This window comes from Sphaeroforma arctica, assembly GCF_001186125.1.
Source record: "Sphaeroforma arctica JP610 unplaced genomic scaffold supercont1.181, whole genome shotgun sequence".
Classification (NCBI taxonomy): Eukaryota; class Ichthyosporea; order Ichthyophonida; genus Sphaeroforma; species Sphaeroforma arctica.
In genome coordinates, this window is record NW_014040377.1 from 84,289 (window position 1) to 96,687 (window position 12,399).

Genomic DNA, 12,399 nt, shown 5'->3' on the forward strand with positions numbered 1-12,399 from the left:
ACTTAAAAGTGTTTAATCCCTCATTTTCAGACACTCATTTAGTCTTCTGAAATCTGTTACTAGTCTCCATTGCCCCTTTTGCTATTTTTTAGGCACGATTAAAACGGGTGCGTTATATGACGAATCCCTAAGCTCAACAATCTTGTTCTTCAGCATGTCCTTCAAAATTGTTTTATAAACTTATTCCTGTACTTTCGAAAGTGGATACTGTCGTATGTGTATTGGCTCTGTGCCATCTTTTATGCGCAGTTTGACCGGTGCTTGATCGACGAACTATTTATGATGTTTGAGAAATAACTTCTTAACTTCGTTTCTTTAATATTCATTCATTCTGTCCGGATACTTATATTTGAATGGTATCTGAGTCTGCTGGCACGCATGTTCAAGGTGATCAGTCTTGGATTCATAGTCAGGTTCTTGATCGCTCTTTGAGTGTTGAATGTCTAAGATATTGCAATACCCCTTTGAGTTTTTCCTCTGTGGTTGTTGTGATTATCGGAGGATCATCTATATGCTCGATGTTGTTTACCACTGTGTTGAGTATATTCAACGGGTGGCAATTCATGTTAGTCACTAACGCCTTGAATGGTCCCTTGCGTTTATTTCCTTTTACGATTCTTGGGGCCATCACTTTGAACCGAATGATTTGGAACGAACATAGACACCGATAATGCTTTGTGGACGTTATTCACTTTGAATTTTAGAACTCGTGAAGTAAAAAGAGGAGTATGAAGTTCCCTGCTACCCTCACTGTATTCTGCGAGTCGTTGATATCACCGCTGGTTCTAGCTGTATATACCTCCATTCGTTTACGATGTCGTTCGTATTGTATCTTTGACCCCTTGTATGACATAATGCTGTACGCAGTTTTAGACCTAACTGCGAGTTTAAATTTGATACTTGTTGGAACGATCATCTATTTTTGGGCCGAAGTCATATATTATCTCAATTGGAGCAAGTTGCTGGCCCGCTAAAGCCGTAGTCCTGCCGCAAATTGTGAGAAGGATAGAGGACTAGTAACTTTTCATATAGGCTTATCTGGTGCCAAAATCTTGTTCAATTATATCTACCATTCGAGCCGTTTTGGTTTATCTCTTCAGGTATACAATTAAACGTATTTGAATAAAATCTTTCTCTGCGGATACAGGTCACGATCCAAGTTTTACCTTATTGCCAAGAAGATTTAGTCTTTACATAGCGTCAAATGACGCATACTGATGGTTGACCCACATTTGCAATCCTGTGGCAAACGCTTCTTTCTGATAGATTGGAATATCGTGAGAAGGAAATTCAATCACCACCCTACATATTAGCGTATCTGTCGTAAACAAAAGTGTGGAACCTGCAGCTCGCAATATACTCTTACGGATTACATATTCAGGGATCCGTATCATTCCTCAGATTTCCCACGTATGATGTATATAAAATACCAAAACGATATTTACAAGAGTAGTAGACGAGTATGAATATACAAATGCCTCGGCCATATAAAATTAAAAATAGTGTTTTTTTTTCTTTTTTTTTTGTTTGCGCTATGGGCAAGTCTTGATTCTGCTATGCATCAATTGTAGCACACAGTCAGAAATCTGTATCAACTCTCCGGCTTCACATGCATGGAGTTCATCTATCTGACGCCAGAGATCAATACTCAAACCACCAGACGAACATGGAATTGAAAACCAAAGACAAACCAATTCTATCATCGCTCTGGAGAAGCAGGCCAATCAACTGCTGTCCCTCGCATTGTAAACGTTGCTTCTGCTGTGCGAAATATGAGGCCTGATGTGCGTGTAGACATATAATAATTGAAATAAATAATATCATCCCTATGCGTTCTATTTTCTTTTTTGTCAATTGTGTTATTCTACTTTCAAAGTATATTCCGTACTTTAGATTGATCATCATTGCTAGTTCATCATCTATTTCATTTTATTAGTATCACGAAGAGTAATTTTTTGAAACGGCTCGATTAAAATAATGTTCATATTTGTTAACATGGTCAAACGTCCATTTTTTTACGTTGAATGTAATGTTTTATTTGTTTTCATACGTACTGGTTATATGGAAAATTGTGTGACTTTATGTTTTTCTGTGCTAGGTCCTTTGGCTTACACTCCCAATAAAATCATAATATATTTGTGATATTTACTCTCACCGCAACAGCTTGCAATGAAAGACGCTTAAAATAGTACCGTTTTGGTTTGAGTATATATATTCTAGATCCGGGACGCCCTGATCTTGACAGCCCCACTTAGAAGAATCTTGGCTGAGGCATTCTCCACCCTCCTGATACAATGTCTAAAGCTCTAAACTGTACCCTCTTGATAGCCCATCCGGTGAAAGCAGACACGTATATTACATCCCCTGTCGATTTCCGACCGATAATCGCTAGACGCATTTTTGAGAACAAAGTGATAACAAATCACCTCGGATCAACCACTCATGCAACTCAAGCTGGATTCAAATCACACTACTACTCCTGTCATACTACGCCCTTGCCGCGATGGAATCTGAGACACAATCCGAGGATTCCTGGAATGATGTGTGTCTAGACATCAAAAATCATGCGATAAAGTGGTGTAGTCCTTCCGCGTATGTGGATGCTGTTGCGCCGCGATGGAGTACCAGAGTACTGGATATGTTGTCTCCGTGCATTATTCGAGAGAATGTCCCCACACGGGTGACGTATCGTGAGAGGCTCTCAACTTTATTCCATAGAACGAATGGCATACTTCAAGGTTCGATCGTCGGTCCACAATTTTTTATCATCTAAATGGGCTTACGCAATTTCGGCCGAAACTCCTTCGTTTCTACCTATTTGTAGATGATTCAACCCTTTCTGAACGCGATTGATGATTGGGGTAGCCAATCTGGTCTAGAACAAGGGATTCCTAAACCCCGGAAGATATCGTTGAGAATATTGCATGCGGTACCGCCTCTCCGTATCAAAGGACATCTCATCACGCCAACTCTCCAAATATGAACACTCTCAACATACGTCTACTTATACCTCCCATGCCCATGGCGGTGGAACTCTCAGACATCTATCTACATCCTTCCAAATACTTAGGACTTCAACTATTCCAGGGCATACCGGGTGTCGACTTTGTAAAGAAAATAGACCACCACTGCATTCAGGCTATAGTGTCCTTTCGGGCGTATGGGTTTCATGGATTCAGCTGGCGCCATCCGCGAAATCGGTTGGAAATATTCAAGACATTCATTCTTTCAACGGCCACCTATGGTCTGAACAACATTGCATGGGCTCCACCTATTTGGCATGCCGCGTTGAAGCCACTGTACAAGCGGTACATCTCAGCACTGGTCCAAGCAGCAGCCATCACAACAAACACTGCATTCCCAAAACCCCCCTTATGTAGTATACCTCCAGGACGCCAATTTGCGGAGTACCTTGGTGGCTGCCTGAGACTACATCTTGACTCGATCAACAGTACAAGCCCACTCGCCCCACTCATGAGACCTGTTTGGACACGTAACAGACCTCCGGACAAATTCCCGTTCAGTATTTACGCTTATCTAGAATCGAGGGGCGAGTGTACACCTTGACACAAAGAACTCCGTTAGCTTCACAAGCAAATCGGACATAATATCACACGACGTCTCACAACTACGGAGGTAGCAGGGAAGGCTCGCCGCCCACAATACTGCTATCAGATTATAAGGGGAGAGCTTCCCATCACAGACCGAGACAAGTCTTTCAGTGATACTTTTACTCATTGCCGTGAACACACCCCAATCCGCCTATGTGCCATGATAGCAATTAACACGTTCCTGTTCAAATTGCTTGACTATCGTACTTGTGGATGCTTCTGTCCAGTGTGGACCGAAGATAGGACTTTTATTTCCAGCACTTTGCTTGTATCAGTAACTTAATAAGGCGTAATCTGGTGGGCCTTATTTTACCGCCGATTAGACTGGACTCACTACTACAGCTACAGAATCGGCACGGCCATCACGGCATATAAACTATCCACAAACATCTCGGGAGCTTTTTTGTCCAATAAACAGCGGGCAACAATTCATCATCATCCAATATTGGTCAATCTATTGATGTTCACCATACTCCGTCTCATCACTCTACTGAAGTACTATTTCCAAATTTCGGTACAGACCAAGTCTTCGAGACTTTTGGCACCGTCTATGATATTTCCCGCTATATCTAACCAGGGTATTCTACATACATCAGTTGTATGGTGTGGTATCGGGCAGCCTCCAACTTTGCACCGAAACAAAATTGCGGATGACAACCTCGCCCCTTTTGGTACCACATTCAAAAATACTCGGCGGACATATTACCAATACGAGTGCGGGCCAGCTTTTTCCAAATAATGGCACACAAGTTTGGCTCCCACCCACTGGTATAGGGGCTTTTGACAGGGCAACTAATTTTGTCCTTCTACGAATCAACCACTAAGATCAATCACACGTAAACATTGTCTTTTCCTTGGCCTTGTGAATATACAGTGATATAAAATAAACGTACTTATTAAAATTGTATTGAATATTAATGGAGATACAATTGTGATATATATACGTTGATGTGAAACTTCGAATCGTCAAAATTGTTGTAGGAAGTATCAATGGGCAAACGTGATACCTATACGTTTAATTACGTAATATTCACTCAAGACGTTCAAATACTGAAAATAAACGCATATATAAATCGTTTGAATTAGTGCAATAGAATATCAATGAAGAAACACAAAACGTAATATAAATACGTCTGTCTAGATCAACATATCCTTAAATCTTTAAAAATAATATACTGAACATCAATTAAGCAAAAATGTGAATATTGCACGGCCTTCTGGATAGTGCAGCGGTCAAAGGCAATTCGGGGCTATTGACAATTTTCCCTGACACAGACCCGGTGACTCTTTGGCTGGTACAGAGTTCCATGAGTCGTTTAAGTCTCATCAATTTTTTGGTGAAAACTAAATCAGCGATGATGTACATGGAACATAATAACCTTACATATCCAAGTGCGGCAGTACATGCCATAACTGTGATTTATGTAGGGCTTGTTCATACTCTTATAACTGACAGGAAAATCACCAAGATAATTTTTGACAACATCCGGAATGCTATGGTGAGTATAAGTACAATTAAGGATCTAGTGCATACACGCACTCGCGCGCAACCAGAATGTGCTGCACTACTTAGTCCTGCTATATTTCTGGATGGAAGTCCCGGTTTCATCTACCGGTAGTCCCGCTATATTTCTGATCACTCTATCATCAGAATTATTGGATGGAAGTCCCGGTTTCATCTACCGGTAGTCCCGCTATCTTTCTGATCACTCTATCATCAGAATTATTGGATCCTAGATCCAAAACCCAGTATTTGATAATCCTGGGTTTTGGGTTTAGGATTGGCTTTTCTGATAATCTGGACCCTGGATGCTATAGCCCCCCAACTTTATGCTTCTCAGCCTGCGTAGGAGTAAAAAGTGACATCTTATACGACTAGATTATCTAGAGGTTGGTGGTTTTGTACTGGGAAAAACTTATCCCATAGCGGGCATAGGATGAAAAACCTGCCACCATTATCCATTCTAACAAATTACTTATTAAATTAATTTATCTAGATCCAAAACTCAGTATTTGATAATCCTGGGTTTTGGGTTTAGGATTGGCTTTTCTGATAATCTGGACCCTGGATGCTATAGCCCCCCAACTTTATGCTTCTCAGCCTGCGTAGGAGTAAAAAGTGACATTTTATACGACTAGATTATCTAGAGGTTGGTGGTTTTGTACTGGGAAAAACTTAACCCTAGGGGGCATAGGATGAAAAACCTGCCACCATTATCCATTCTAACATATTACATATTAAATTAATTTATACTAAATAACATGAGTTCTCTACCACGCTCATCGGAGTCAGTATTGACCTGTGATCTCGGTTGATCTCAACCGACTCTTTGGTCCTTATCCCTCTGGTGTGTGGGCAGAGCATTCTTCAAGGTGAGAAAGGTGGGAGTGTCCCTTGGTGTCAGTGAAACTTGGCTAAGTTCCCCGCCTCGTGCGCTGCCTGTTGCTCGCTGATCTTTCATCGGTGCAGGTTGCTGTTGACTTCTTCGGCCTGAATTGCCTTTGCGTGCGTCGTTTGCGCTGTCGGTATATCGTAAAAATATCAGGATCTGCGATGTCTGATTCATGTGTCCAGGTGCGCTCTCCATCTGTCCATTGCAGTAGATAGTCCTGGGTTCCTCCACCTCTTGTGGATTCTCTGTGGTCCAGTATCGAGGAGAATTGAGTCTCTTCTGATGGTTGGACTGGGTTGTTGGTAGTGAAACCTTCTGATTCACTAGCCTTCTTGACGAAACCAATTAGCTCATCATTGACCGCGTTAGGAAATTCGGGGGCTCGAGTGCCATCAAATTTACGGACGAAATATCCGTTGCCCTCTTTGCTTGCTATCTTGTATGGTCCTCCATATGGTGCTGTCATTTTATTCATTTCACCTAGGTAACGAATCATCACAATGTCCCCTTCTTGGAAGTGTATATACTTCTCCTGATATTTGCGATCAAATGCTGCGCGCATTTTTTTCTTGATATTGTGCCACATTGGCATCTAGTTGTGGTCGTATTGACTCCTCTAGATTGTGTAGTCGTGTTTCCAATGTTATATTTGTACCAGGTGCACTGACTGTTGTGTCATAATTGGTAAGCTGGTTTTGTCCTCGTCCGTAGTACACATTGAACCTTGGTGATTTGTGTCTGCGTGATGAACGTAGGTTGTGGCCCATTTGTGCAAATGGGAGGCGTGAACACCAGTTGCCTGGATTTAGTTCAACAAATTTCCGTTGTAAGGGGATGAGATCTCTGTGCGAGCGCTCATTTGCTCCCATTATCTTGGGTTGATACGGTCTGGACACTAAGTGTTGTGACGGTGCTTGCTCAATGATTTTTGAGATTATGTCATTCACATATTATGTGTCCTGATCAGTCTGTATGATTTGTGGAAATCAATGTTCGCACAGGATTGGAACTAGTGTTCTTGCAATAGTGGCTGCCGATTTGTCCATCATCGGTCTAAGTATAGCGTATGATGAATATACATCTAGCCAAACTAGAACGTATGTGTTGCCCCTATTCGAGTCTATCAAGGGACCTATGGTATCCACTTGTATCCTGTCACTCGGAAATGCAGCGGTTATTGATTGTAAAGGGTGGAATCCCTTGTGGATTTTGTTTTTGAGACATGGTACACTGCCCTCAATGTATTGGTTGACATGTTCCTTTTGTCTAGACCATGTGTGGCCATCTAGGATGAGTTTGTTCACTGTTACTTCGACAGTGTAGTGACCAATTGTGTGGTATTGAGCTATTAGTGTGGCTCTGTCTTCATACGTGATTGTGTCTGCAGGCTCATCTGCGATGTGTATGGGTGCAATGTTCACTGCAGGGTGCTTTAATTTTTGGTCAAAGTAAGGTGACTTTGTGCCTATCTTGGCTACTAATGTGACCCCCCATGGTATTTAGCCACAGGCTATTGTGCCGTTCTTTAGGAACTTGTTGTTTGTGTTTTCGACTATCATTGGATTTTGTTCTAGTAATGACAAGAATTTGGGAAACCACGTTGCGTTTGGGTAGTACGGGACACATATCATGATGCTGTGGCTTCCTCTATGACCTTGTCAAACACGTCGGGTAATAGTTCCCAGGGAGGATTCGCCCATGCGTCTATTTCATCTGCCCACTTTTGTAGAAGCGCGTTTTGTTCTTTGGCGTAGAACTTTGCGGTTTGGGCATTGTGTGCAGCTGCAAATAAATCGATGGTGAATTTACCAAACAGCCCTTCTGCATTTTGAAAGAATCGGGGATGTAATTTCCAGTCCATGGCAGATACTAAGATGGACATGTTTGTTTTTAGGTCAGTGCAATCTTGACCATTGTGTATGTGCTCGTAGGCTTCTTTCAACACATTCGATGTTTTGATGTTGAATTTGTCTTCGTGTAGTCTTGACAATCTGTCAGCAACTTCATTATCTTTGCCTGGCACGTGTATGATCGTGAAGTGGTGATGCAATGTTTTTGCTATCCACTTCGCGAGCATGGGATGCAGCGTTTGCTGCTTGTTCATCTGGCATAACGCTTTGTGATCTGTTCACAATGTTATATCGCCGCCTTTGATATATTCTGAAAAATGTTCCAGACTGTATACGAGTGTAATAACTCTTTATTATTTGTCCCATATCTTTGTTGTGCAGGATTGAGACCTTTTGAGAAATAGAGTATATCTCTTCTGACTCCATCTACGATCTGGAACAGACAACCTCCTATGCCATAGTCGCTTGCATCGTTCATGATCTGAAACGGTACCCCATCTACTGGGTACTCCAGAGTTGCTGAGCATGCAATGGCATCTTTGAGTTCTTCCCATTTCTTAATGAGCTCTGGTGTCCATAGTTTGGCTATATTTTGATTCAATTTTGCCCTTCATGAGATTGCGGAAGTGTTTCGTTATGTGTGCAAACTGCGGTATGTGGTCTCGCATGTAATTTGCTAGGCCGACTGCTCAATGTAAGTCACGTTTGGTTCTTGGTAAAGGCCAATCAATCACGCGTTTCTGTTTCTCCGGGTCTGTTTTGAGCCCTTTGATAGTTACTTTGACGCCTAATATATTGACGGTCTTGACTGCAAACGCGCACTTGTTGTGATTTAGCCTGAAGTTGGCCGCATTATGTCTTTTGACGACTTTACGTACTGTTTGTCTGTGTTCATCTTCTGTCATACTAGCGATGACTATGTCATCTGCATATACTTGTACTCCTTTAATGTCAATGAGGAGGTTGGCCATCTCTATTTGGAATTGTGCTGTTAGCGAGTGCAGTCCAAATGGAACTGACTTGAATGAGTATTGTGCCCCTCTCCATGAAAATGTGAAGAAGTGTTGGCTATTCTCATGTACTTTAAAGTGATGGACTCCTCCTGCTAAGTCTAATTTGGAGAAGAAGTGCGCACCTTGTAGATTCTTTGGTAAGACGAATTTGTCTTGTTCATGTTGATAGTTTACTTCTCGTGAGTCGAAACATGTGCGGACCTTTTTTAACAGACCTGTCTGTTCTAATTCTCCTGTGGATAATAGTGGCAGGTTCACCTGTGTGGACGTTGTCCTTATGTATATGTGTCCATCTTTGACCCATTTCTGAACATTTTCATCTGTTTGTGGTATGTACTTGTGTGGAACAAAGTTCACTTTAGCGTGACGAATGTTCTTCGCTTTAACCTCTCGACTTGGGATTTCTACCACTGAGCCTAGTAAATTGCAGTGTACATCTGGTGGGATTTGACCATTTTGTTCCAACAAGTCTGAGAGTGATTCTCTGAATCCTTCTTGTTCATGTTCAGGGTCTTCTTCATGTGGTGTATGAAGTGATTCCCACTTGGCATCTGTTGGTAATAATGGGTTGATTATGCCTGCTAAGTATATGCACAAGTATGGTAGAATGTCCATTCCTAATATGATTGGTGATTTCTTGTCTGGGAGGTCAAGTATCTCGAAGCAGTTTGAGGTTTTTCTGCCTCCGTAATTTATATCACATACTTCTGTGGAGCCTGTACGTTGTACTCTTGCATCTGATTGTGCAAGTTGCATGTATCCAGATTGCTGCACTTCGGTCCATGCAAGAGCGTTGTGCCCCTGAATATACTAATCCCGTTTTGTATGTGATGCCATTGATTTGTATGTTTATGTGCAATCGTTGGTCGCGTGGATTCGGAAGTAAAGAAATGGGTGTGTAATCAATATCATTCGCATTTATTGACAACGTTTCTTCATCAGTGTGTGCATTCACAATGTCTACCATGTTTATCATGTTAGCTTCCGACCACCAAGCTTTTCAAAGCTCTTCATCCATCTCTATCTCTTTCACCTTGTTGCCATTGGTAATGGCCAACTGGTCAACATGGACAGTTTGATTCTGTTGCGCTGCTCGAGCTTCTGCCTTTAGACGATTGCTGTTCACCTTGTTGGGGCACTTGCTGAACGCATGTGGTGAGGGGTTGGCACCACAGTGTGGGCACGGTCGTGGACCTCGTGGTGCTGGTGTATCCGTGGCCTGTCCTATGGGACGGCCTCTGACTTGCTCTCCTGGTGGACCTCCACCTCTCGGTGCGCCTCCACAGCTTGTTGCTCCTCCCCCTCTGGGAGGGCCCCCCTGAAGTATTTCCAGTCTTGGGCGAGTGACGAGTGGTTCATACGCTAGTGCATTCTTCGCTCGCTTGGCTTCACGTTTGCGATTAGCTTGTGTTATTGTTGATTGTCTGATCATGTCTTCGGTGAGTTCATGAAATACCTTCTCTGAGATGTCAGATAAGTGCCTACTACTCCCGTCTGGTTTTGTTTGAGCCTTGATTATCTTGTCTGTTTCCGCTTGCAAACCAGACATGACCAGTACCTGGTAACGTGATGCTTTGAGGAGTAGCCAATTGATAGCCTCTCGCTCTGTGCCCTTGTAACGTTTCTCTAACTCAAACATTGTGTGACGTAGCCGTGCTGCTCGTACTTCGACATTCATACGAGTGTCATAGAAGTCGTTGAGCCACTTCTCCAGTAGGTAGTCTATTGGAGTGCGACGTAGGTTGTCAATGACTAATATGTTGTAGTCCTTCACATCAGTGAAGTCTTGCCAAAGCTGCTTGGTACTACGTATATTGTTGAGTGCAGTGCGCGATACTTCAGTGGCATCTGTCTGTCTGAGTAGTTCTTGTACTAGTGAGAGGTACTGTATCAACGGCATGTTTGTGCCCGCAAACAAGTCTTTGGCTACAGATACAAACTCAATTGTATCACGACAATCGGCCATGCTGATCTGTTTGCCTATTGGCCACATAGGGAACTCACTCATCTTGAGTAGTTTGTTCAGTTCTGGTTCTGAAGCTTTGTCCCCTTCGTGAGATCTCATTAGAGTTAACTCGCTCATAAAGTCACTGATCGCAATGCACTCATCGTGATCACTTTTGTCACAGTTCTTCATCTCTTTATTGTATAGCTATACTAACCACTAATATATTACTGGTACTAAACGTTTGGGTTGTTGTTCATGGACTGCTTTGCGCAGTTTGTGAAACGCTCTGATGTCAATGGGGTCGTCCGCTGTTTGTGCGTACAACTTGTCTACTAATATGCCTGCTATGTAGTAGTTACTGTCATAGATAGTCTTATCTAAGACTATGTGACACTTACTCATCGCTGGATCCATTGGAGCTCTTGCTGGTGTGGACTCATCTTCCATCTGCATAGCTCTCTCCACATTGTGTGGGGTAGATGTGCGTGACGATGTTTGCGAGACCGGCATTGTGCTTGTTGCTACTGGTCTTGTGTTGGCAGTGCGACTTGTGCTCCCTCTTGTGTGTGTACGGCTTGAGCTTACTTGTATGCGTAGGCTCCTTCGCGCTGCGCGTGTTCGTTGGTATGGTGCAGACGTCATTGACTGTTCTATATGTGGCTGTGCTGATTGCAGGGCCTTGTGTTGGTGTGGCTTGAATTGCTCATGTTCGAATTACCTGGGTTTATTTGGAGAGTTTTTGGTTTGAGACGATAAACCTGGGTTTATGATGGGTTATCGGTTGTAAACCTGGTTTCTCTTGTAACTTGGTTTCTGGAATTTTAAACCTGTAATTCAGTTTTATAAGTTTTTGTTATATTTTCTGTTTTATTTGAGTCTCGGTGATTTATGACTTTGAATTTTTCAGAAGAAATATGATTTTATTTGCCTTCTATGCTCGTATACAATTTCAGTCTAAGTGTACCTTTGTGATACCCTTTTGTATACGTGTAGTATTCCTTGTACCCCCTTTTCTTTGTATATCTGATGTTTATTGGTTTCTTATGAGTTGCTGGGTGTACTGCTATGCTTGTGCATGCTTGTGTAGGCCCACTTGCGATTGTGTGTACACGTTTATGATTCTTGGTTATGTGAATTGCCATCAATTGTTGGTGGATATATTTGTTCTCGCCTGTGTTGTTCGTGCGGGCATATGTGCCGTGTATTCGGATCACTTCTCACGTGTTGAGTTTGTATTATGCTTGTCCTTAATTCGGTGTACGATGGTTTCTTTTTAATACATGTCTAGGTCGTGGACCATGTGAATGTTTTAGTGATGTGCTTGTGAATTGCTTCAATGGTGTGTTTGTTAAGAGCTTCTTGTATCGGGCAGTGTTTCTGCGACTAATATTGTTTTAGCTATCTTGTCCTTATTGAATTGGTTGTCCACTTTTAGTGGTAACGGGTGTAATTCCTTGTGATTTCCCTTGTATTCAAATGGTAGATGTATAGAAGTGATTTCACTTAGCGTCGGTGTTTCGAATCTGTCTCTGTAGTTGAGATTTGTTTGTTATCTCATAGGTGGTGTGCTTATGGACTGTTACT

At 42.3% G+C, this 12,399-nt stretch overlaps 1 protein-coding gene across 1 annotated transcript; it reads right to left on the reverse strand.

The window, feature by feature from the left end:
* Nucleotides 1-9,867: 9,867 nt before the first annotated feature.
* Nucleotides 9,868-10,950, reverse strand: SARC_03527 (hypothetical protein; the record flags this gene model as incomplete). The annotated part of the gene is made up of 1 exon (XM_014302683.1): nt 9,868-10,950. One exon carries the CDS (start codon nt 10,948-10,950, stop codon nt 9,868-9,870), a length of 1,083 nt encoding a protein of 360 aa, XP_014158158.1.
* Nucleotides 10,951-12,399: the final 1,449 nt, after the last annotated feature.